Source organism: Hyperoodon ampullatus, assembly GCF_949752795.1.
Source record: "Hyperoodon ampullatus genome assembly, chromosome: 3".
NCBI lineage: Eukaryota > Metazoa > Chordata > Mammalia > Artiodactyla > Ziphiidae > Hyperoodon > Hyperoodon ampullatus.
Window position 1 is genome coordinate 166,952,700 of NC_136916.1, and position 26,913 is coordinate 166,979,612.

General features: G+C 45.1%; 1 protein-coding gene across 4 annotated transcripts in view; it reads right to left on the minus strand.

Moving 5' to 3' along the window:
* Positions 1-26,913, minus strand: part of TTC7B (tetratricopeptide repeat domain 7B) — a gene marked incomplete at both ends in the record, with an annotated part of 240,931 nt that overhangs the window by 81,416 nt on the left and 132,602 nt on the right. For all 4 annotated transcript variants that reach the window (XM_079699318.1, XM_079699317.1, XM_079699316.1 and 1 more), the window contains 6 exons: positions 4,413-4,573; positions 7,105-7,177; positions 13,148-13,205; positions 15,427-15,544; positions 17,311-17,415; positions 18,416-18,499. In XM_079699318.1, the coding sequence (XP_079555444.1) occupies positions 4,413-4,573; positions 7,105-7,177; positions 13,148-13,205; positions 15,427-15,544; positions 17,311-17,415; positions 18,416-18,499 (599 nt within the window). The remainder of the gene's footprint in view (positions 1-4,412; positions 4,574-7,104; positions 7,178-13,147; positions 13,206-15,426; positions 15,545-17,310; positions 17,416-18,415; positions 18,500-26,913) is intronic.

Sequence of the window (26,913 nt, forward strand, 5' to 3'; positions counted from 1 at the left end):
ATGCAGGGCACTCAGGTTCGTGCCCCGGTCCAGGAAGATCCCACATGCCGCGGAGCGGCTGGGCCCGTGAGCCATGGCCGCTGAGCCTGCGCATCCGGAGCCTGTGCTCCGCAACGGGAGAGGCCACAACAGTGAGAGGCCCGCGTACCGCAAAAAACAAAAAACAAAAAAACAAACCCCCCCCCCAAAACTAATAGATCATGATCACGTTGGGCTTATTCCAAGAATGCAAGGTTAATTTAACATTTTAAAATATCAATCAATATAACATTCACAGATTAAACGAGTAAAATCATATAATCATCTCAATAAATACTGAAAAAACATTTGATAAAATTCAATATCAATTCATGATGAAAAAAAAAAACTCTTAGCAAGCCTTCTTGGAAGAAGGAAATTTCCCTAAACTCTTAAATAGAGGTTTAAATAGAAAAGCATGGAATTTTTTTCAGGTAACTAGGAATAAACCTAGTAAACATCAGCAAAATCTTTATAAAGAAAATTATAAAGCTTTATTTAAAAAGTATTTTCTAAAGACCTAAATAATTAGAAATGTCTAATTTTCCCCAAACTAAGCTATTAGATTAAATGTAATTCCAATCAAAATCTCAACAGATTTTTTCAGTGGAATGTGAAAAACCAATTTGAAAATTTATATGGAGGCTCAAAGGCCTGAGGGCAGCCAGGATATCCCTGAGGAGCAAGTTACAGAGGTGGACTGACCTCATGTATAATAAAGTTGTAAGAATGACGATAGAGAGGCAATCACACAAAGATGGGCACCCTGAACCAATGGAACCAAGTGGAAAGCTCACAAACAGCTCCTCACACAGATGGACATTTGGTTTAAGGCAAAAGTGACCCTGGGGAGAAACCGCAAAAGGAATCTTTTCAATACATGTTGCTGGACAATTGGGTATCCACGTGGGAAAAAATTACCCTGGATCCCTTACACCTCACATATATAAAACAGTCAATTCCAGACGGACTCCTAGCTTCAAGGATGAAAGATAACGTGAGAGAGCTTGAGAAGATAACTTAGGAAAGGTCTCTTAAACTAGACAGAGAAGTACTATCCATGGATATGACTGATATATTCAACTAAACTTTAAAATTAAGAAATTCTGTTCATCAAAAGATATCACTAAGAGAAAGGAAAGACAAGACACAGATTGGGAGAAGATTTTTACAGCACATATAACCAGCAAAAGCATTTTTAATCATAACATAAAGAAATCTTACAAATTAGTATGAAATGGACAACCAGATTAGAAAAGAAGAAAGACTTCTATATGTGCTTCATAAAAGAGAAAAGCTACATGACCAATAAACACATGAAAAAGGTGTTCAACCTCATTAATAATGAGGGCATGCAACTTAAACTCACAGTGTGATACCATTAACCAGCAATCAACAAGTCTGAGGGCACCAAGTGTTGGTGTCTGGAGTTGCGTGGGCCCGTGGGCACTGCTGCTGGAGATGTAAATGGACACAACCGCTATGGAAAACAGTTTGGAATTATTTGGTAAAACTGAAGATACACGCATCCTATGACTCAACAATTCCGCTCCTAGGTGTCTACCTGACGAAATGCTTGCACATGGGCACCAGGAGAACTGTGCAAGGATATCTAGAGCAGCATCGTTCGTGTAACAGCTGAAAACTGAAAACAACCCACATATCCGCTTACGGAAAACTAGAAAAAGAAACCTTGGTATATTTATATAATAAAGTACTATTCGTCAGTATAAATGAATAAATTGCTGTTGTATGCAAGAAGGACGACCCTCAGGAACACAGTGTTAAGCAATGAAAGCGAGTGGTGTAAGGAGATCATTAAACATTTTTTTAGAATTCAGGATGGTGGTTAACCTGTGCGGGGAGAGGTCAGGGAATAGGACAGCAAGAGTGCACAGGAAATTCACAGGCAACATTAACGTTCTTTTTCTTAAGTTAAGAAGTGGGTATACATAGGTTAGTTGTATTATTATTTTAAATAGATTTAATAAATAGTCTTTTGCTTCTACTCAATATTTAATCATTTTAAAGGATTCTAAAATATTACATTTGAAGACACTGTATCAGTAGTAATAATGTTAATATGAAGGCCTCTCAATTACTGAGTGATCACCATGTATGAATGCCTTCAATGCACTGACCAGGACAGCTCACTGCCCCTGGGGGAGCCCCTGGTCTCTCCAGGGTTACCCGTCCTTACTGTCACCATGAAGTGACAAAAGATGGTGGTTAAGTATCTTGAATAAGTTTAACGGAGACCAAAAAGCTCTGTAATTCTCTGCATCAGGCTAAGAGGCTAGTGAAATCACTTCTTGGTTCAACAGTCGGACAGGCCTGACCCTAGCAGAGGGAAGAGGCCGAGGGAACATCCACTACATACTCAGTCTGTGGTCGGTTACGGCTGCTGGGACACGAGGGACACGAGGACGAGGACATCCCAGGCTTCCGAGAGTCTGCAGCTCTGCTGGAGACAAGCTTGTCACAAACAAACGGATAATGCTACATGGCAGTTGGGACAGGTGCCCACGTAATCCTGTTTAGGTTGGTGTTGAAATGTTTTAGCCAGGTTGGGAGGAAACCATGGGATCCACTGACTATATCTGGCCCCAACTTTTAATAAAGTATTCTTGGGAGGAAGAAGTTTCCCATCACAAAGGAAGAAATACAAATATTTAAAAAGCAAGCAAGTCATCAGAGGCTCTCAGCCCTGCTGCCATATGCTTTGCTTTTTTGAGCTTACAGCTTAACATTAAAATAACAGGCTCGCATTCCTCAAATACCTCTACTGCTGTTCCTTACTTCTACTACTTGAAAAGGCTGTCAGCTGCTGTCACTTGGAGGCATTACCATATTAGCCACCACTGTTTACTGCTTACTGTGCAGTGTGGCTGTTAGTTTAATAAGCCTCCTCTCCTCTCAGATGACACCCCAGGCTGGCAAGAGCCACACGCTGGAGTCTAACATCTAACATCTAACAAACATCCAATGAAGGTGCTGGGCTTGGGAGGCAGGGGCAGCCACTTTATAAGAGTATTGATGAGAGAAACTGAATTCAGTTGCATCAGGCTCTACTTTACTGAGGGGTAAAGGGCCGAGTAGTTTTGAAAGTGCTTTAACCACTTGACGGTTCCACGGGCTAACCAGCTTTGGATAAAATCCAGAAATGTACTCCGTGTGCATTTTGAGATGTACTCCGTGAGCAAGCGGCAAAGCTCTTTAATTCACTCTGCACAAATAGCTGAACCTACAAGAGAAATCTCTAGTCAGAGGTTTCCCGGATTATAATGAGAATTTTCTCGATGGGGAGAAGAGAAGTGCCCTTTTCACTTGAAGACAAAGAAACGTTTGTAATGGAAATGTGTGAACCAATTTTCCGAGGGGAGTTTGCTGAAACGCACTGATTAAAACCACAGTGAGGTGATGAGGCAGAGAAATAAAGCCAAGGCGGATCCACTTAAACTTTGCATTATTTCTGGAAGTGGAGAGAGCCTGCCTTCCCTTCTCCCCCTGCCCCAGGCCGCCCCCGCCCACTGCTGACCCTGCCACTTAGACAATGAGAACCTGCCAGCCTGCAGGACTGTTTACTGTTTCTGGCCACTGTGTACTGGTTACTAAGCTACTCCACTGAGGATAAATGAGTAGCCCAAAAGACATTGTCCTTCTCAACAAAGCCTCATCAACAGGCCTGGATTCAGGGATTCAGAGGGAAGAGGTGAATAAGCAGACAGTTCCAGCACAGGGCAGTTTGTAATGACAGTTCTTAGGTTACGAACAAATACTGCTGATTGATTTAAGGAATTCCATTTCCTAGAGAATAAACCCTAAGACACAAAGAGGTCAGGTATCCAGATCAAAGTTGCCTAAACTAGAGTAATCACCTGGAAGTAATGGGAGTCCTTTATGTAATGTGGGACAAACAAGCTATAAAGCAATGTTTCCCAAATTTCAGTCATTGGAGTTTGTTCCACATAGCTTTTGCCATATCCATGTATATTAATATTTCCCTTTTAAATTCACTTTAAAACAACTCATTTAAAAATTCTTAGTCTCCCTCTGAGCACTAATTTCTATGAAATCACACTTTGGTAGGCAGCTGTATTTTCTCTAATGTACATTTAAAAAGGCATAACTATTAAAATAAAAATGTTCATCCACAATGCATTTAAAATCATCTTGTATGTCTCAAAGGTACACATTGGGAAAGAATGGATAAAGTATTTCAACTCAGGTTGACCTGAAGACTATGTTTGTTTCTAAATATCATGAAAAAACAAGAGTAGAGGGGATTCTGTACTATTTACCACCAGGATGTGCATGAAGGGCTTTGATAGTCTGGGAGAAGAAGTAAATTCAATACCTTCTGTATAAGGAAAAACAAGTCCAGTATCACTTACATAAAATTTTCTGGATATTCACTCAGGGCCATGTCAATGATATTCAGAGCATCATGGTAATGCTTTTGTGCTGACAACAGGAGGGCAAGGAGGTGCAGGGAGTTGGCATCATCGCCTTGAAGTTGAAGAGCTTGGCGGACATACCCCAGAGCCTCTGGTATCTGGTTTAAAACAAAACCAGAAAGAATTTTTAAACACACACACACACACACACACACACACACACACACACAGCCACCATTTCAGTATCTGATTCTCTGTAAATATCAGGAGTTGTTTCACCACGTGCCACACTCAGATTTTAAGCCATCTTCATGGCAGCCCCAGGATATTAACCACAAACACGAAAACAGAGGCCCCCTTCAAGCAACAGTATGACTAATGAAGTGATACAAGAGACTGTTTCTCAGTATAACTGCCAATACCAAATGGTTTACTTCTCCCTAAATAATTTCTCTTTTTCCACAAAACTGATTTACTTTCGATTATGCCCAAGATAATTTCACTCTAAATGGAGACACATAACAAACTGCCAGCAGTTTTTATTGGAATGAAACTGACTTAGCTGAACTGTGCTGATTTTTTAAGTAGTACTGAAATTAAACTGCTTGATAAGTTTCAGAACCTTAAACAGAGCTTTCCAAAGGATCAGACACCTGTGAGTCTTTTCAAGTCCCTTTGTCCTGCATCTCCTAGACATCAAGGAACTATGCAAACAAACTAACCAACCCCACACCTTTCCAAACTACAATCCAAAGGAACCCCACCCAAGAAACAAACTGCAATGACACATACAGAGCAGGTGTATCCAAATTTAAGTAGGACCAGATACAACCTTAACCTTCAGAATCCAACAGCTCTTCAAGACTTTTTTCAAAACCATCCAAGCACAAGGGTGGATAAAATGCATACATAATGGGTATCTGAACACCCGAGATCCTGTGCAGGTTTAACAGTACCTAGGGAGAATTAGAACCTGAAGCTGGATTTGAAACAGGCTCAAGACTGAGGCATTCTTACACGGTCGCCCCAGGGACTCCTTTCTGTCTCCCCTCCAACTCCGGGCCCTGGCCGGACCTCTTCTCAGCTCTCCCGCTTCTTTCCAAACCCTCAGTGACCTCACTCCTTAGTAGGAAACCGTGACTTCTGTCTTTACCAAATCTATTCGTTTTCCTCTCCGAAATACCATTTTTGATGGATGTAAGTGAAAAATGCTGGTTACAGAGGCTTTCTGTTTTGAGCCGTAGAATCACAGCTATCACAGCGGGAAGAGATCATCCGGCCCTACACGTCACTTCACGAAGGCTGCTGTTGCACCCAGAGGGCTCCATCTACTGCTCCCTTCCCCAGGGGGACAGGCTGCTGTGTGAACAGCACTGGTATTCTGGGAGGGTCAAAGGGCAGGCACACTCACGATATCCGTTTTTAGGGATGACTAGCGTAATCAAGAAAAAACTGATACAGGGTGCAAAGTGAGGTCCTTAAGGGCTAGGCTGACTGGAAGGAATTCGAAGCTGGTTCCTTCATTCAATGAGTATTAGTGAGGGCCTACCACGTGTCAGGCGGTGTCCCTGCTGCCAGGGCAAAGCAGTGATGACAGATGTGGGTTCCTGCCCTCGAGGAACCTAAGGTCTAGTGAGAAAGATACTGAACAAGAGAGCTGGGCAAGAGGAAGGAGACGAGCAGGCTGCTACGGGAAGGGGGCTTCAAGGAGGAGGCGCGCGGAGCTCCTGGAGGAGGAGAGAGGCCGGACGGTCGGTCACCAGCCCACAACTGTCTCCGCAGCAGCTCGTGATCAGGCCAGCTGTGAGCCACACCGTGCCAGGTGAGGGGACCTTTACAGACGAGCTCTCTTGGTTTCCTTGGTCCCCAGGTTGCCAAGGGGAGACACTTCTTGGCACCATTCCCTGGCCTCCGGAAAGTCAGATACATGCGGACAGCCCAGGCCTGCCAGGGGGATGGCATGTCTGGGGAACTGACCTTCGATTCACCCTCCAGTCAGCACTTAGGAATGTGCTGGGGTTACCACCAGTGTCTTGCACGTGGTGGGCAGGCAGACATGGGGCCAGAGTCTCCAGAACAGCTGGGAGGGAACGGGAGGGTATGAGAATGGCAAAGGCGCTTCTGGAAGCTACCGCTGGGAAGATGAAGACCAACAAAGCTTGCCCCTCCAGCAAGGAGAATACGGTCGAGTCTCCTATTTTGAGAAGCCACTGTGTGTAATTGTTCCTATCTTCTACATATTTGAAAGGAACTGGTCTCTTTTGTCTATACTCGCTGGCATCTTCCTGTCAATCACCGATACCCTTATGACGACCAGGCCCCACCAGTGACTAAATCCCCACCCTGCAGCTCACCACTGGGCTCTGTTAGCAAGGGACAAAGGCTCTCTGAGGACTCCTCGGTCAGGGTATACACCCTGTGCTGCATCCCCTGTTGCCACCCGACCCCAGGTGGGGCCCTCCAGATTTGTGGATTTAATCTCCAAAAGCAGAGCCTGCCTGCCTTGGGTCTTCACAGCTGATGCTCCAATTGACCGAAATACCAGGGTCTTCGCTGTGAGGAGGCAGCAGCCTCTGAGGAGAGTCCCTGGCTCCAGGTCAGCCTCAGGTGAAGGAAAGCAGGTCAGCTACTTCCTCAAACTGTATCAAGACAGAACAGGCACCAAGGGTGGGAACATTGGAGAACTGACCTGTCTGGAGATGGCAAGCTGCAGAGCCAGGTAGAAAGCGGCTTGGTGATCTGTAGGTGACAGGCTGTGGGCCCTGAAAAAGTATTTGCGGCTATTAGTACATGAGAGAGGCCATTTTTATTTTCCATGTCAAACAAGTATTCCCATTTGTATTTTTATTTATACCAAAGCCCCATATTTTTTTTAAAATTAATTTTTATTGGAGTATAGTTGATTTACAATGTGTTCGTTTCTGCTGTACAGCAAAGTGATTCAGTTATACATATGTCTACTCTTTTTTAGATTCTTTTCTCATATAGGTCATTACGGAGTATCGAGTAGAGTTCCCTGTGCTATACAGTAGGTTCTTATCAATTATTTTACCAAGGCCCCATAGTTAATTTAACTATTTAATGTTTCATTTAAACTCTTCTCCTCTGTCCACGAACAAATGGCATGCATGTTTCCTCTTGCCACTGTACATGGGAATGACACAGGCGCATGTTTCTGTTTTGTTTAGCATCTGAAATGGCAGCCAGTGGGCCTTGACTTTGAGAAGGAGCCTGGGGTTGAAGAAGCCACAGGCCCCGAGGTCTGACCTCCCCAGCAGACGCCTCCCTTGGGCTGAGCAGGAGAGGTCCACATGTCACGCTGGGACACGGTGAGGCTGTGAGCATACTTGGCAAGGTGACGGCTGCTTTGGTTAAGTTTTGGCTTGGTCTTAACATTAGTTTATGCAAATTTCTGGATTTCAGAGAAACCATATGAAAATCAAAGGCCCGGCTTTGCTTGTAAAATGAGGTTTTGGTTTTTTGATGAACTATAGAGAGAAATGGAGGATATTCATTCAGTCTTTTGAAGCTTCTACTAAGTTCCATGCAGTTTAACTAATTACACGCAACCATGACATGTAAGACTTTGTGGCCAGACACCAGACTTAGTCTATCAACTGGCTTTTGACACCAATGGGAAGAGGCTATGCTGGCCTCCTACTTGATGGCAGACACGTCATTCTTGCTTTTATGTGGAAGTCAATTGTATCTTACCACAAGCAACTGGGGGGAACTAGGGGGTGGGGGGTGTCCTCTGTCCTTTTTTTAACCTTAAGAGCAAAACTCCCATCCCTGGGGAATCTTCACTAGTAAGTTTGCCTCCAGACACGGCCTTAGGACTCTTCTCACTTTAGTCTAAGAGGCTGAGGCTGAGGATTTGCCTGTGTTGCCCTTTGAGATGTCTTATTTCTAGCAGAGGCCTACTCAGCATGCCCCAGTTTTTATTACTTGACAGGCATTGGTTTTTCCATGAATTTGTACATCAAAGAATATTTTTCTTTGGTGTTCATAAAAAGTGAGATTGGAATGTCATGGTTTCTGTCTCTCCCAATTATTCAGGGAAAATGAATACAAAATGGATTATGAAGAGACTTTGAATTTAGCATTATCTATTTTATCTCATCTTCTTTCACAATTAAACCAGCTTTCTACAACCCTCAAAAAAAATTCCACAGAGCTATAATTTTCTCAGCACAGTCTAGATTTTTTACAAATGAAGTTAAATCAAATCACGGTTGTTTCTACCCAACACCAACCAAGTGAAAAGATGACAATGGTCTGGTGAACTCAGGGTGTGGGTAAGAATAGTTCTGACCAAAGGCCCTACCTTAGCCTCTTCAAATGATTATTAACTGTTAGCCACAGCACTAAGAAACAAACAGAAGTGCTAGAAATCTTGGCATCACTGGGGTACATTAGGACAGCATCAGAAGAATCGTCAACTTGGCTAATAATGAATATCCAACAGCCAAATTTCTAATGAGGCACAACTTAAGCATACACATTTTAAAAAAACCTTATTTCAATAATTTGGCTAATACGTTAAACTGGCCACTTTAGCCTATGAAAGAAAAAAGGAAACATGGAGGTGCTCAAAAAAACTAGAAGAAGTGCAAGATGTCCATCTCAGGTAGACTCCTGAAAATGTGCTCCAGTTGTGCAGGCCAACTTCAGCAGCTAGGCTTCCTGTGACAACACCACATTTGTATGCCCACAGGAAATGTGCTTGACAGAAATCATCAAGCAATGCAGGTGAGAGGAAGGACATTAGTGATCTTGAAAACTGCAAGCTTGCTGGACTCTGTACATGAATTTAGAGCAGCACTATGAATCCCATTCCCATGCTGTGAGCACCTGGTGAGGCTGCTAAGAGAAAATCAGAGACCTAAAAAATGTCACTACAGGGATGCTCACAAAGTGCTTCCCTTGTCAAAGCACCTCCATACCCATTAATTCCATTTTTATTCCATAGGTAAAGAAAGAATTGCAAGACACTGGCCCACTGAGGGCATCCATCTATCCATCCATCCACACACCCATCCATCCATCCACCCACCCACCCACCCACCCACCCATACACCCACCCGCCCATCCATCCATCCATCCACCCATCCATCTATGCATCCATCCAAACATCCATCCATCCATCCATCCATCCATCCATCCACTCACCCATCCATCCACATTATGCAGTACCTACTGTGATGCCAGGCCCTGTGCTAATTTTTAGGGAGCTTGGAGATGAATAATACAAGTGCCTTTCCTTGAGGAGCTCCCCCCAACACTACAGAGGGGGAGACCTAAATGATCATTACACTGTAGTAGGAGCAGTGCCCTGAGAAGGGTATGCCAGACTGCTGCTGGAGTGCATGGCATGGGCCTCCCAGATCACCTGGCTAAAACTGAGACTGCCCTGAGGTCCACCCCATCCTTCTCCTAGACTCTGGCTCCAACATCCTCTGCAGCTGAACCAAGAATACAGAGACAGCTGATCAATTTTGACCCTGGTCCATTAAGACATGTACCTTGTAACAATAATAACTACAATTTATGAAGCATCTACTATTAAGCATCTTGTTTGAGAACATCAAGCAAAAGAGGTAAAGCCAGAAGTGAAATTCCGAGGCCTGGTCTCTCCACCATATCACCCTGCTGCCTTATTTAGCCAATTCTCCTTGAAGTCCCCTTCAATCCTGATTACAGTAGACATGGGATTAGTGTATCATTATGTTAAGAAAGAAAAGTGCAAACCTGGTTAAATCTATTACTCAGGGACCTCCCATTACTTACACACATAGGATGACCCACTTGTCCTGGTTTGTCCTGTATTTTCCTGGTTTTTGCACTGAAAGTCCCATATTCTGGGAAACTGCTCAGTTCCCAAAAAACCGGGCTGGCTGATCACTCCATACCCACAAAACATACCACATTCAAACTTAAATTCAAGCTAGGAGTGGGAGAGGAAAATAAAAGTGAGATTGTGAGATTGTGTCCCTTCTACCACACTGAGTGATAAACACCAGTGACACCACGCCACCTCCTCCTTGTGGAGCAGCCCGGATTCCTGCATGCTGGGGGGCAAGTCACTGAGACATGTGCTCGACTGTTTCCAGCCTGGCTTTTCTCTGTAGGATGTGAGAGCCCCCAGGAGCCACCACTGAGATCAGTACAGCATCTTAGAAAGCTTTGCAAACAACAGTTTTTCTTCACTATAATTTTGTACAGGACATATGAATTGGTTCAGCCTCTTGGGCTGAGCTTATGAGTGTATGAACAGCTGAGGGTCTCAACATTAAGATGCAGTCATGCAACTGGGATGTCTTCAAAAATCACCTCTCTGAATCCAGGGGAGAGCAAACCTTCTTGAATTCTGACTCCAGTCATAATTGAGCTAATTTTCACACTCTATATCTGCAACCTCACCACTTTTTGAGATACACCGTTTTCTTTTTAAACAACATTTGCTAAGCAATAGTATTAACAGAATTGTGGGGAGAAGATTTAAAATATATAGTAAGAAAATATTTCTCATCCAAGTGATTTTTAAATACTCATTTACATGTAAGAAGTAATACAAATTCTTATTTACTTAAAATCTTTCCCTTATAGACTTTTGTAAAGTACACTAGGATAGTCCTAGTTAATGTGTACTTGAAACCAAATATTTTTATTACTTTGCAAAATATCCCTAAATACACATAAATACAAATTTAGGTTAGCCTTTCCCAATATAATCACATAGGTTAGTAGGATTTTATTCTGCTTTATTCCCATATGAACTAATATTTTAAAAATCCCTTTGAATTAGAAACTAAGCAAAAGAGGAACATAAAGAAATTCAGGCCAATGGAACAGCTGTTATATAACATGAAGTTATGAATTCTGCGGCTCAAGGCAGACCACCACCATGGCTGTTTTTAGAGAGCCAGTAAGATGAGCTGATTTAAGGAAAGTGAAACAGTGAAACAGATGTAATGACCACTTTCTTAGGCATCCATGTGTGGGTTTTACAAACTAGGACTGGAAAATTTAAAACTCCAAATCATTTGAAATGGAAATGCTTTCCACACTCCGTGCTGAAGAACATCAACAAAAACTTAGCACAGAGATAGGAGGTCTGTTTGCAGCTGTCAGTTGGTACCTTCTGTCATTAACCAGTCTGGGACTGGCAACGTGAAGGTGCTATGGGCAAGCCTGCTAGGACATGGAAAGAAAAGAGATGAAAGTGTTTCAGACTAATTGAAACCACGTGATAATGATTTCGTGAAAAAAAGGAGCATGTACACTGTGACAAATCTGCAGGCAACCCGAGTTCTAAGGAAAGAAATCTAACAACGGTTATTAGGTATGAGAGGTCCTCGTACAACTTTTGGTTAAGTAACTAAGTTTCTAATATAATTCCAAGAAATCAAGTAACTCAGATATATTTAAGGTGAGAGGATCAATACCAATTCTAGATTGGACATCATGGGGCTATACTTTCAGACAGTGATTCGTGTTAGTGATTTATTATGCCTGCAATAAGAATAAAATGAGGGAAGTGTGGTGTAGTAGGTACCAGAGAAGCCAGTCAGCGTCAGAGACCTTGACCTTCCTGACTTCAATGGCTACAGGACTCCGGCTCTTCATCCCTGCATCTCGGTCCCTCACCTGCATTGAACACACGACTTGTTCCATCTACCTTATTGGTGTGGGGTGAGGATCAAGTAAGGGGTGCGAAAGGCCACTGTGACATGCAACCGTTCTCTAGTTATAAGGCCTTCTCCTAATTTCATGAAAGGTACAGTGATGGAGATAAGCATAAGGTATTATGAAGCATGGAGGGGATGGTGAGGCCTGGGACCTGCCGGCCTGACTGTCTTGTAAGTATTTCAGAGACTGCCCTGAAATCTGGCCTTTTCATTTCGTAATATAAAAATCTGCAGGGCTCCCCTGGTGGCGCAGTGGTTGAGAGTCCGCCTGCCGATGCAGGGGACATGGGTTCGTGCCCTGGTCTGGGCGGATCCCACGTGCCGCGGAGCGGCTGGGCCCGTGAGCCATGGCCGCTGAGTCTGTGCGTCTGGAGCCTGTGCTCTGCAACGGGAGAGGCCACGGCAGTGAGAGGCCCGCGTACCGCAAAAAAAAAAAAAAAAAAAAAAAAAAATCTGCAGATTGGGCTTCCCTGGTGGCGCAGTGGTTGAGAGTCCGCCTGCCGATGCAGGGGACATGGGTTCGTGCCCCGGTCCGGGAAGATCCCACATGCCACGGAGCGGCTGGGCCCGTGAGCCACGGCCGCTGGGCCTGCGCGTCCAGAGCCTGTGCTCCGCAACGGGAGAGGCCACAGCAGTGAGAGGCCCACGTACCACAAAAAAAAAAAAAAAAAAAAAAAATCTGCAGATTGACATGTTAAAAAAAAAAGGTTGCAAAGAATGGTCCTTTTTCTAGATGATAAAAAATGTCTTTAATAAAAAGAATCTTCTCCCTAGACATAAAAAAGTACCTCTCTTAGAGCTGAAATCACTTTATCAGGAATGAATAAAATGTGCCCGAATGAATAAACAGATCAAGGATGCAGATTTACATGGCAACAAGTGATGCAGCAAGTTTTATACTGTCTGTTCAGTACTCGAGAGGAAAGACTCCCAGGGGTAAAACACTGTTTACATAATCTTTATAAATATCTCTTCTTTTTATACTTATCATACTTTGGTGTCATTATGTACAGCCGAGTGAAAAGATGAACTCCCACTCACCTCTGAAATGCAAGAAGCGCCTTTCTCTGTAGGACCTCCTGCATCCCTCGCAAAGAAGCTAAGAAAAGGGTTCAATTAGTCAGTGGCATGGGAGATCAGGGAGTTTCTGACAAATAGAAAACTCATCATGAAAACTAAACATTTGACTGGATTAAGAGCAACAAATTCTGGGAGCTTATGTGCCCAGTCCTGTCCCAGGCACTGTGGAGGATGGGAAACGAAGGCCGTGTCAGCCTGAGGCCCTTGCACTTGTTGAGCATAACTGTGGAACCATGCCAAGGCGAGAGTGGGAGTTGGCTGGTCACTCTTGGTACCCCCAGGAATAGCAGCCTGTCTTCAGAAGACCAGCTGGGAACTCCAGAGAGGAAAACATTCTCAAGGGCAGGCATGTAATTCACGGGTGAAGAATGGCTCTGCCAGAATGGAATAGAAGAGATTCAAGCACCAGTGGGTGGATTAGATGGCCTTCAGAGTTCCTTCTGGCACCGAAAACCAAGGACACTAGCCTGATGCCATGGAAGGCCAGTTTAATTCACGGAGGCAATGGCTAGGACCTTTAATACCTTGATGTGAACACCAGGGACAGACAGGGCAAACCCAACACTGATACTGGAAAATCAGCTCAACACTTCCCCTGTAGACAGCATGGGAGAAACGCCACCTTAGAGTCTTGTAGAAACTAAAAACGTACTTTTTACTGGGACAACAGAAAAAGTCCTAGAGGAACCTGTTTATGGCTGCACCTGGAGATGGTCCTTATCTAACAAATCCAACATGGCAGATCCCATCCTGACATCGCTCAGAGGATGGTGGAAGGCTGCCCAGAGCTGGATGTAGCTGTAAGCCATGACTAACTTAGAACAACAGTGAATGAGCTAGAGGAACCCAGAGAGCTGTCCCAAGTGAACCATGGATACAGATGAGACCCAGCAGGGTCACGTGACTCTCCCAAAATTACAGGGCTAATTAGGTGTAGAGTCTCAACTAAGAAGTTATATGGATAAATATATGGTATTAAATTTACCCTTCACTGAAAGCCTACTATAGTTTAAAAAAATGTTCTGGGTATTGCCAGTATATATGAAAAATTAGCAAAAAAATCCATGATTGAAAATCAGTTGATATGCAAAACTTCTCCAGGGTCTTTGATATTTTAGGGCAGAGGAAAGAAAGATTTGGGGTAACATGTAAAATAAACTATAGCAAAATTACAAAGAAAGCAAAAGAAAATGAGGACCATAGAAGTCAGGGTAGTGTTTTCTCTTAAGGGGGCTTGTGATTGGGAGGGGCACGTAAAGGGCTCCCAGGTAGCTGGCAAGGTTCTATCTCCTAAGCAGGGTGCTGCTTATAAGAATACTTACCCTTATACTAATTCACTGAGTTGGACAATCATTTCTGAGATTTCTTTTTTGGTATTTGTGTTACATTTAACAACAAAATGTAAAAGGAATAATAGAAGGAGTTCAGAAAAGCAATTTACCAATTTACCCTTTCTGCAAACATATAACTGAAAACTCATTAAGTATAGAAAACATAATTAAGATTTTTTTTTTTTAGCCGGAAGCCCATCCACCAAAACAGTAAATACATCCCAAATGTGTAATGTCACTGCATGTGCTATGAGCCTCCATACTACACATGTACGTATCTGTGAATTAAAATGTGCAAATGGGGGCTTCCCTGGCGGTCCAGTGGTTAAGACACCGCGCTCCCACTTCAGGGGGCATGGGCTCGATCCCTGGCTGGGGAACTAAGATCCCACGTGCTGTGTGGCGCGGCCAAAACATAAATAAATAAAAAAGAGTTGTTTAAAAAAAAAAAGTGCAAATGGAGAAGGGACAGGTACTGATAAATCAAGGGATAGTTTCTGGAGGAGGTGGGCCCTGAATGCTTCTACATTCCTAGCCTAAGACCCAACATCCCTCCCCATGGGGAGAGCCCAGGCCAAGCACTGTGGCAGAATCAGGTGAAGGCCGGGTGGGGTGAATTCTCTCTCAGGGCCCTGCTCACCTCACTCCTCAGGACAGATCCCTACAGCTGCCAGCTGGGCACCACCAGCACAGTGCCCCTGTGAAGAGGGCCTGGGAGCCGGGGCACAGGGCCTGCATTTCTTCCCTCCCATTCTCCGACCGGTCCAAGCAAAGAGGACAGTGGTGGCAGGTCCCCACAGGACGGCAAACGAGGAACCAGCCATGTGCCCTCCTGAGACAGGGGATGGGCCGGTCCTGCAGTGCAGACTTGGCGGCTCCCCAGCTCCCGTGGGCGGGGACTTCGCTCACCGTCAGTGGCCTGCAGACTGTACGTAAGCCCCAGGGCCAAGTAGCCTTTGGCCTTGAACTCTGACGTTTTCTCTCCCGCATCAACGACGGTTTTGGCAAACTTCTCAGCCTCTTCCAACTGAAAAACCAGGTAAGTTAAAAACACCACCAACATCCTGCAGAATTTCTAACATGAGTTCCCGTAAGCATCTGCTGTCCTAAGCAATTTCTGATGAGTCACTGTGAAAATAACTCCCAGATCTTCCAGGTCTACTCTGGTGATTCTGTTTTCTGTATTTCAGCTTCTCAACAGTCCTCAGGATTCCCACCTTGCCTTTTTGCTTTAAACCTTTCCTTATTGCTTTTTTGCTCTCTTTTCCAAGGTCACTTTCATACTTGGTGGGGCTCTTTGTCATCTCTGTTTTTCACTGATTGGCTCTGTAATTAGATTGTGCTAGGTATTCAGAAGTTATATATATATGTAAGTATAATTTGTAAAGAATAAAGTTCTTGAAATATTTTGTGCTTGGGTCTTTCCTTTTTTGCATGACATAAAGAATCTTTTAGGCTTGGATTCTCTTTCCCACAAGCTGTTAGAAATTTCAAAACCCCATCTATTTATTTTACAATACACCGCACACAGACCTCGCACTGGCAGATTCCAAAGGGAAAAATGTGCACCTGTAAACTACACCCACAATAAGATCTTTTGCACAACTCACTAGAGGCAAAAATAATAAGATTTGCTCCTTCGGGGTATGGTAAGTGTTGATGTTATTGAAGCTGGGTGATAGTACATGGATGATAGTTGATTATACTCCTTACTTTTGTGGTATTTGGAAATTTTAATGATAAAAATGTAAAAAAAATACAGAAAAGATTTGTTATTCTCATCTTGTAAAAAAGAGTCAGGTTTATATTAGGCGTTATGGTGATGAACGATGCCATCGCTGGAAGGAGTGTGGCAGAGTCACAGCTGGAAGCTGGCATTTTCAAAACCGAAAGATTCGGTCCACTGCCCCGGCCACTCTCGGAGCCTGCATGTATGTCCCCTCACTTGCCACACCAAAGTGTTAAAACCTGCACGGATCGCACAACACCTTCACGGCTGTGTTGCAGGTGAGAGCCACATTTCAAAATGTGTTTTTTCTTCCACACTTCCCCAAGAAAAATTTGATCAAAGTAGGACACTTTCTTCACAATGTTTACTTTCGCCCTGCTGGGTGAGAATAAATGGAAAAAAACAAGCAGCAAGGACCATAATGGTAAAAAACCTTAACCAGGTGCCTCAGTCTTTTGGGCAACTTCTTCTTATCACTAACCTTGACATGAAGTTAGAGAAAGACATTAAAACTCCATCGTATGTGGCGATCAATTGAGTTTTCTAGTTTCTGCTCAAACAGTACATTTTTGAGGTACTACAATTGTTACAAATCAGGCTCTTCCCAGATTCAAAGCTGAACAAGAACATTTGAAGCGGAAAGCCTCTGTGCAGGAAGAGGAATGAAGGAAGTTGGGTTTACACATGAGCTGAAGTAGAGGTTGACTCTTGGCTTTACAGAAAAACTCAGGCTCTCCTAAGAGGGAAACACTGAGTGACATAGACCTTTTCAGTCCCATATGACTTACATACAGGATGCATCTGAGTAGGAATTCCAATTCCAACTTACCATTTCTACTTTTGAAGCACATTCCCATGAAAAAGAAAAACCTGGAGTTGTACTGATTCACCGAAGTCCTTGGGGTGGGGTTGAGGCCTGAGGAGGGCTGTAGCCCAGGCCAGAAGCCCAGGGCTCTGAACAGCTTTGTTTTTGTGTAGCTAATGAACTGCTACTATTTCCTCTCTGCCTAGGAATCAAAAGGGTGGCAGCCCCCGCACACGTGGAGGGGCCCAGCCCCACTCACCCAGTGAAGGGAGCCCATGCACAGCTTTGCGGCCAGAAGCGGGATGGTGGCGTCGTCTGGCTTCAGGCGGATGCACTCTTTCAGCACCTTCACCGCGCGAGCAGACTTGGCAAAAGGAGATCATTTCTGTGAAACTCAACATTTTTGACGGAACCAAACACTAAAGCCTTCCCAGTGGGGTTTCTGGTTAGGATACCCTCTTAATGAGGTTTTCCAACTTTCACCCAATGAAGCAAGGGTCTGGGGAGGGTGATAACCTGAGCTTGGAACTTTTGGGGGACCGGGGAGTAAACTGTGGTTAAAACAAGTGAAAATGCTGCCCCGGAATCCCCCTAGTTTTATTCCCTACTTGTGTAGCCATTGTAAAAGTAAGAAAAAAATAAAGACAGTGGAGGTTTACATTATTATAAAAAAGAAACTAATTTAAAGCATACCATTCAGAATTGAAAGCATACCACTCCACTTCGCCCAAATAATCTTGTGTCTCAGACTTTACAATTCACTAAAGGGCCCAAATTAACAAGAATAACAGTGGCTATTATCTTTATTGAGTGGGTTCGTTTTGGGGGTCCTACACCAAACACCTTGTGGGTATCATCTCACTACCCGATGACAATTCTATGAAGTCGGTACCATTTCTCCATGAGACGGAAGAGGAAGCTGAGACACTAAGTGACCTGCCATGTGTCACACGGCTTCGAGGGCAGCACCAGGCCTCTCTCTCCACAGCCCTTGCTTTCAACCAATACCCTACACTGCCTTATATCACATCTTGCTAAAGAGAATTAGCAGATTTCCCCTGCCAGGAACCGTTTACACTCTCAAATGAGTGAAAGGGGTCAGTGTGAAGCACTGACCTTAGTTTAAGCCACAGCTTCAGATAAATAAAGTTACAATGACTAGAAAAAGGGAAGACTTTCAAAATTTTCTTCTCAATGATGTGTCCGTGTTGGCCCCCAAATAATTAAATTCGATCGCTCATTTATAAATGACCTCAGGACAGTTTCCAATAGCTGGTGTAGACATCTACCAGGCATCACGTCATCCCATGAAATTCAAGTGAACCGTCAACACAGAGGATTGCATGTCACAAAGGGAGACTCACTTTTCCAGCAGCCATGAGTGACAGAGCGAACTGGTACCAGAGGTGGAACTCCTCAAAGGCAAACTTCATGGCTCTTTCTAAGCACTGGTTTGGGAAGAAGAACAAAGGCAGACAGGTGAGAATTGCCGGTGGCGCAGCTGGGCAGGTGTGAGCGTGCGTCTGTGTGCACCAAAAGGAGTCCTACCACATCGGCCTCCCTGGAATGCATAAAGCACCCTGCTCCTCCGAACCCTCCCGAGGCGCCCCCCGAGGCAGCCCACTGAGCCGGAAGCCGGGGACAATCCACTGCTGACTACAACACAACCCTTGATCCCAAGTGGCTTTTCATCCAATACAGGCCAAGAGGCAGGTACACAAACTACTCAAATACAAGGTCCCAACGGACAAGCGCCCCAAGAGGAGGAAACAGAGAGTACTGCGGGAAAGTGGTCACGGGGATCGGGAATGGCATCCTGGAAGACTGGTACTTGAGCCAGTTTTGTTGGATGAGAAGGGAGAAAACACAGCTAGGATTTGGAAACGGTACTCCGGGAAGAGGGGGGACAAACAAAGACGTGGAGGCACGAAAGAGGATGCTTCGACGTGCCAATGACAAGGGGTCCAGTATAAACCCAGCTGAGGGCACGGGGGCCAGAAGGCAGGCGCGGCAGCGTCCCTGAGAATCTGACATGGCGGCTCCTTGTCTGAGTTGTTCCATCTCCCTCCCCCTCCCCAGCTTTGGTTCTCCCTCCTCTGTGCTCCCAGAGTTCATACCTGTGTTAATGCGATGTCTTCACCCGCCCCAGCCCAGCCCAGCCCAGTCCAGCTCAGTCCAGCCCAGTCCAGCCCAGCCCAGTCCAGCCCAGCCCAGTCCAGCCCAGTCCCACTCTGAGAAACTATCCAGGGCAGAGATCCTGTCTCCTCTGTCTCCTCAGTGCCCGCCCGAGGCAGGAGATCTACAAATGCAGGCCACTCAGTCCATGAGGAGCCTCTGGTTTCTGCACAGAGTGACATGACCACGTCAGAACCTAAGGAAGATCATGGGATGAGGCGGGTGTATGACGAGGTGGGTGTATGACCAGGGTGGATGAAGGCCAGGAGTAAGGTGGATAGAATGGTCCAGGGACTTCAGAAACAAGGACAGAAGCAAGAAATGTGTCTGAATTAGAATCAGCAAGGAAGGGCCGCCCAAGGAAGGAGCGGGTGGCTGGTGAGATGTAGGGAGTGAAGCGGGCCCCCCGAGTCTCCGGCCTGCATACCCAGGAGCAAACCCATGGCACGGAAGGTCTGTGTATGCAGGGGTGTGTGTGTGTGTGTGTGTGTGTGTGTGTGTTTACTAGAGAGAACGACAGAGAAAGAGACAGAGAGAAAGAGAGACTGGGGAGGCAACCTGAGGGGAACAAGCAGGCAGAGAAGACAGTGCAGAGATGAATTAGAAAGCCAGGCCCCTGGAACAATGGGCCTCTCATGTGAGGCCTTCTCCCAAGGAGGTTTTTAAATGAACAGAAAAGCCTTAAACAACAACAAAAGCTTCACCCTGAGAGGGCAGACAGCTCCCATCAGGGTCACCTCAAAGACTGGTGTGGACATACAGTAGCACCTACGGCGCCACATGGCCATTTTTCTCCAGTGATGCTCCGTGCAGCCCGGGAGCAGAGAAGGACAGCTGGGATGCTCAGGATTAATGGATGCACAAGGAGGGAGGGGGAGGGAGGGGCAGGGGGCTGGGGCTGCGAGACAAAGGAGCCACAGGAAGGTGACACTGAAGGTCATGATACAGGTAAAGTGCAGGGGTGAGAGGAGAGGAAAGAATTCCAGAATTCTAAATGGTATCACAGAGAAAGTCACAGTAAATATCATGCTGGCGGGTTTACTGTGAAAACCTGCCCTAAAAAATATATTAAAAAGCGAAGTAGGGCTTCCCTGGTGGCGCAGCGGTTCGGAGTCCGCCTGCCGATGCGGGGGACACGGGTTCGTGCCCCGGTCCGCGAAGATCCCACATTCCGCGGAGCGGCTGGGCCCGTGAGCCATGGCCGCTGAGCCTGCACGTCCGGAGCCTGTGCTCCGCAACGGGAGAGGCCACAACAGTGAGAAGCCCGTTGTACCGCAAAAAAAAAAAAAAAAAAAAAAGAAAGCGAAGTATAAGCAGTTGATAAGCCCATGCTAATCATGGTGTAGGATGTAAAATGGACACTTGTTCCCTTATTTTGATCACACTGGAAACACACTTAGTCAAAAACTCGGGGGTGGACATGTGACTCCATCCTAGACCAGGATGTTGGCAGAAGTTAAGGGGAGGGCATCTGCAGTTGGCGTACACGTTGCCCTCAGCCTTGGTCCTCCTTCCGCCCGGGACACAGACTCAGTACTGGAGACGGGGCAGCCAGGAAGTGAGAAGCATGAGGACAAATGCTACTCTCTAGAGTGACGGAGCAGAAAGAGGGAAGGCACCGGGCCTCTGAGATCATGAGATGCTGCAGCTGCCTCTCATCAGACTTCCTGCCATGGGGAAAAAATAAACTCATATTTGGTTAAGGCACTCACTATATGGTGGTTTGGTTAATTACTTCTGGATACACCTCTCACTAATAAAGACACTGAATAGCAGAGCTGGGATCTGAATCTGTCCCCAGAGCCCTCTTACCTGCTCTGCGACACAGATAAGCAACAAGAAAGCATTACTGTGCCTTTAAGAAGCACAGTGGGTGTAAAAAGAGGAAAGCAGCTCGCTGAGAAGATCAAGTGGGCAAGATGGGGTGGTGCGGGAAGCCTTAACCCAGGTGTGGGGTGGCATGGGCTGGGAACACGTGGGGGAGGACAGGTATTAAGGAGAGAACGCCAAGCGGTGAAAAGCCAACAGTGCTTGGAAAGTGATTTGGGGAAGGGGGAGGAGGGATGATGAAGAAGGAAACGAGAATGATGAGCACATTGGTGGAATCAGGCAAAGGAGTCAGTGTGTGGAGAGACGTAGGGACATAATGATCAAAGATGAGGTTTGTTCTACAGCTCCACTCAACGAATTCATTGCAATATAACCACTGAGCCCTTAACTATGTACACAGGGACATTTAAAGGTTTAAGTGTTTTTCTGCCTCCTTTTGTGAAGAAGAATGATACATATCAACTTCTTTCCTGATAAACAAAAGGAGCTCACAGCTGAAACAGTCTGTTCTGAATCAAAAAGCTAGATCGTATAAAGAAGTGTGCATCCTTATTTTCTTTTTGGGACAAAGGCCAACATACTCATTATCCTCGGTGAGAAACATTCATGGAAGCCTAATTGGTATAGAGCTCCATTCCAGGTGCTCCAGGGAAATACCAGCCCTCATCAAGAGTAGACTCAGAATCGTGGGGCTACCAGGGCACTTGGGAAGCATCTAGTCGAAGTCTCTTAACGGAAGGGACATTTGTCATTTTGGCTGCCTATCACCTCAAAACTCTCCTGTTTATTTTCAGGCAGGGGTTGGGGTAAGGACACCCTAGATAAAAGGGGGACAGACTCTGCTTTCCAGGTGCCAAACCTAAGGGTGAATGAAGGAGGGAAGCAACTGGAGTGTGTCACGTGACCTGAGCCTGGCCAGTGAGATGCTCCTGTCAGTGAGCTGCATCCAGAGGTCTGGGCAGGGGGACTGGCTGTTGGAAGTTGTTTTCCGTGGCCAGGCCTGGGGGCCACGGTAGCAGCGGGGTTGGTGGAGGCCCTCCAGTGTTAACAGTATCCTCCCAAACTGGGGCAGGGGGCTTGCCTCCTCAATTTCTGCCCACCCCTGTTCTTTAGCCTTCTGTGGATCCTGTGTGCTAAACGGTATGCATTGGTAGATGCATGACTTTTCTGCCTGAATTAACAAGTCAGGTCTGTTACCTACAACCAAGGCTCTGAAGGTGCACCCAATCAAATGCTTCAGGCCCCTCTGATAGCACCCCCGACCACCCAGCCCCCAACAAGTAGTTGTGCTACTTCTGCCTGAGAACTTTCCAGAATAGGGAATTCATGACATGTACAGCAGCTAGAAATAAAGAATCACCACAGATGAAGTATGTGAATTTGGGCAAGCCAATTAACTTCTCTATACCCAGATTCCTCACTGTAAAATGAAAAATATAATAGTAATTAATGTAGAGAGTTATCAGGAAGATTAAATTAGTTAATACATAATAAGCAACAGGAACAGTACTTCAGATACAGGCTAGTAGGTGCTAAAAAAAGGTTAGCTATTACCTAAAATTAACATTCTTCTATTAAGAGAGAAAATGTAACATGACATCTATCATTTTACCCAAATTTAATATAAGAAAATTCAAATGTATAATACATTATATCAGAAATAATTATTTACTTTACAAAATGTTTCCTCATTTTAGAAAAGGATTCAATCTGAGACCCTTGAAAATAATGTACAACTTTATGGAACCAAACTGTTAGAATACATGTTTATTATTTCCTTAATAAGTGGTATGGACTAAAAGTTTGTGTCCCCCCCAAAATTCTTATGTTGAAACCTAATCCCCAGTGTGACCGTGTTAGGAGGCAGGGCCTTTGAGGTTGACTGGGTCATGAGGGAGGAGCCACAGAGAGATCCCTTGCCCCTTCCACTGGGTGAACAGCGGGCAGTCTGCAACCAGAAGGCAGGCCTTCACCAGACATCAAATCTGCCAGTCATGATCTTGGACTTCCCAGCCTCCAGAATTGTGAGAAATAAACGTTTGTTGTGTACAAGCCACGCAGCCTGTGGTATTTTGTTACCACAGCCCAGACTCGCTGAGACAACAAGCTTTGCTAACACTGCAGCCAGGTGCTCTTCTAATTGCTTTACAAGAACTGCCTCGTTCGCTGGTCCTAATGACCCAACAAGGTCCAAGCAGGTACTGTTACATTGACAGAAGAGGGAAATGGAGCACAGCTCTGCCGTGTGACCATGCAGGGTCTCAGAGAGCTGTGGCAGATCCAGGATCTGCACCCAGGTGGTCTGGTTCCAGAGCTGGAGCGCTTATCCATAGAACTCCACCGCCTCTGAGATGTTAATTACAGATAAGCCACTCAACTGATTGGGCCCACCCGTACTGCATAAAGCAAAGTCTAGCTAAATAAAAGCCTCCTAAAAATGCCACATGTTCCCTGAAATACTTCTGAGATTCAACAATATTTTTTACTGCTTAGGGGCCCTCGCTCCTGTGTCCTCTTGGGGATCCCTGGAGCTCTGAGGACTGAGGCCTTTCCAGCTTGCAGAATTTTCAGGAAATCTCACAGATCCCAGAGATGTCCACCAGCATCACAGTGGCCCATCTCAAAGGTGCACGATTTGACAAAGATGTACACAGGCCATGGTTTCCTCTACACTGCAGCTCTTTCACAGGCCCCTCCCAGCTCGGACCCCATTCTCATAACTATAACTATCCACATCCCATTATAAGCCATCGGAGTGTCATAAAGAGAGTTAGGAAATGCAAACCAACAATTACAAATTAACCCTTCACCCCAATTCAAAAGCATTTGCGCTCCGGCCTCAGAGCCGATGGCTCTGTCTTCCTGTGGGCTCTTGGCATCCTCTATACAATGATGGCAGCTGGCTCTGAAAAAGTGCCCAGACAGCTCCAGATGCTCCTGAAATCCTGATGCCAAGCGTACTGCTCGGCTATGTAACACGTCCTTCCCTATATTCCTGTAAACACTGAGATTATATAAATCTCTAAGCACTCAGGTCGACATACCTCAATCACAAAGGAAGCGCTCTTCCAAAGAATGCATCTAAGACCAAAGGGAACTTGGGGTGTCACTAGAACATCTGCTATCCACAACCTCTGCCCCTTAGACTAGGTCTTTGCTCACCCCAGTTCCGTCTGGCTATCCCTTTTAAGCACTTTAAACACACATGTATGTGACAGAGTAAAAATTTCCAGTTTTGTTTCCTTCTTAAAAATTTTTATTATTACTATTCCTGTTCTCTGGGAGTTAATTGCCTTTGATATAAATAAGAAGTTCGGTGATAAAAAATTTTTATTATCGAAAAATTTCAAACACAAACATAGGGGAAATAGCATAATAAATCCCCATGTACCCTTCACCCTATTTCAACTACCAACTCAATTCTCAACCCTGTTTCATTTATATCCCTACCCATTTCTCCCCAACATATTATTTTGATGCAGATCACAGATAGCATAACATCTTGTCCATAAATTTAAAAATTCCAGTTTTAATGAAGTAGGGAGCCTGGGAACAGAATATATGCTGTAAAGTGAGATAATTCACATTTCAATAACGGTTCCAGTCTAAAAGAGGTACTAATGAAAATGGAAGAAGATGTAGGTGTTGCAAGATGGAGACAGACGGGAGTGGGGTGCATATAAGAGGCGGCTTCGGTCCCCCAGACCCAGCCTGGCTGCTGGCTGGAGAGGAAGAGCAGATGCCTCACTCACCAGCCAGAGGGTTGTTATAGGGTTAAAGGAAGTAATACGTGTAAAATGCTTAGAAGAGTGTCTGGCACAGAGTGAATGCAATAAACATGCTACTGCTGATGTCGCTTTCATGAAACAAAGAAGTACTGGATGCTGCTGCAGGGCTAGATCTGTGGCGAGAAGCCCTGGGAACGGGGCTGGGGTGCCAGTGGAGGGCAGAGGGGGAGAGGAAGGGAGCTCCTGAGTGGAAAGGGGGACATGAGAGCTGGCCGTTTTCCACTTCCAATGTCCAGCGGAGAGACGGCAGTGTGGGCCTGGGGAGAGGGACATGGACTCCAGATCTGCAGATCCCTTAGTCACCCACACAAACAGCAGGTGACGTCTCCAAATCATCTCCCTTACAAGAAAAGAAGATGGATTTGGCAACAGTATTATATCTACCAGGAAAGACAGGCCCGTTTGCTGTAATCAGACTTACCGCCACCTCTCTCTAAATCCCAGATAACATTCATTTAATACCAAGAATATTTGGTAGAACAATAATTAGGCTCTAATTGGCATCCTAATCATTTGAGTGGTAGTCAAAATGTCACTTCCAAAAATGTTATTTCCTTTTGGTAGCTTATCCTTTCCAGTCTCCCATTTTGGGTTTTCATAAACCAGCCATCTCCGAGGGGGCTCCAGGGATGAGAAGTTCTTCTGGCAGAAGAAAAGGATTTAGCAATTACCTTCCTAGTATGCAAAGCCCAATTACACGAACTGGGTGCCTGGCAGTGACAGCTGTACAATACCACAAGCAAGGGAGAGCCAACGTCTATATTTGGAGTTCAACGGTGAGATTCAAAAACCCATGGGGGAGGGGGCAGGAATAAAATAATCAGATACCCCTCAAATTTAGCCTGGAGGGGATGTCTAAAATTCATCACTATTAAAATAGAACAAATAACATAGAGAACTGTCTTCATTATTTACCTTTGTGGACAGGTTGGCCATATCCTACAAGTTCTCGTAACCTAGATCCTTCAATTGATTAGGAAGGTTTTCTTTTCTACATCGTATATACTTAATGAATCAATTAATAAATGTAATTCTTGGCAGGTGTGTGACAATTTTTAAAAATTTAACATGGTATATGAATAATATTTCATTTCCTTACTTTAGCGGTGAAAAACTATCTAAGCAATGAAAAACTATCTAAGCAATTTAGACATTTTGGACCATTATCTTAGACCCACAGATTGATATAATCAGAGAGCATGTTGACCTTCGAGATTATCTCATCCCATTCTTACTTTACTAAAGACATGGAAACTAAGACCCAGAGACAGGAGATAGGACCGGCCCAGGGTCACACAGTGGGAGCCCTGAAATTAGAAGCCAGGTCTCATGATGCTCAGGTCAGAGCCCTTATTTCTAAATTAACTGCATATGAAAGTACAAAGTACAAATTAAAGCGGAGTTCGAGAGATCTAGTCTACAAGGAGTCTGGGGCCAGGAAAAGCTTCTAAAAGTCAGGCTGATGGGACTCTCAGCTACAAATAAAATCCTCCTACCCAGTTTTGAGAAAACATAGACAACACCCATCAAGGCTTGCTCAAGTTTTCTCCCCTTAAACTGGAAATAAAACAGAGCAAACCCCACATCCGTGCCCCCGCTTCCCGTTTCTCTTTTTGCCCTAAAACAGCGATATGGCTCCAAGCAGAGAAGTGTCAAACCTTTATTACTTCGGCAGATGCTTAAATTAGAGGCCACCGCTGCCTCTGGCCCTGGTGGGAGGAGTAGAGAGCGGGTTGGTTTTCAAAGGTCACAGACTTTATTACAGAGCGTGAACGCTGGACGCCACCCTCCGGCACGCTCTCCCTTGGAGGATGTGAAGCAACTGGATCAAGTTTGCACAGTGAGTAAAGGGTTGCCAGGTTTCTACTCAAATACGGCTCCATCTGCTCTTTTGCTGATGTAGCCCTTTGTTATTCTTACAAAATGAATCCCTAAACTCAGGAAATGGGCATTTCATTCCTCTCCCTCCTCCCTCCCCAAGTGCCCTCACCTTTTGGTCTTTGTTTTCAGTCCTTCTCCCCTGGCTCTGGGCACCAGGGACTTCAACAGTGGTGGCCCCTTGACACACA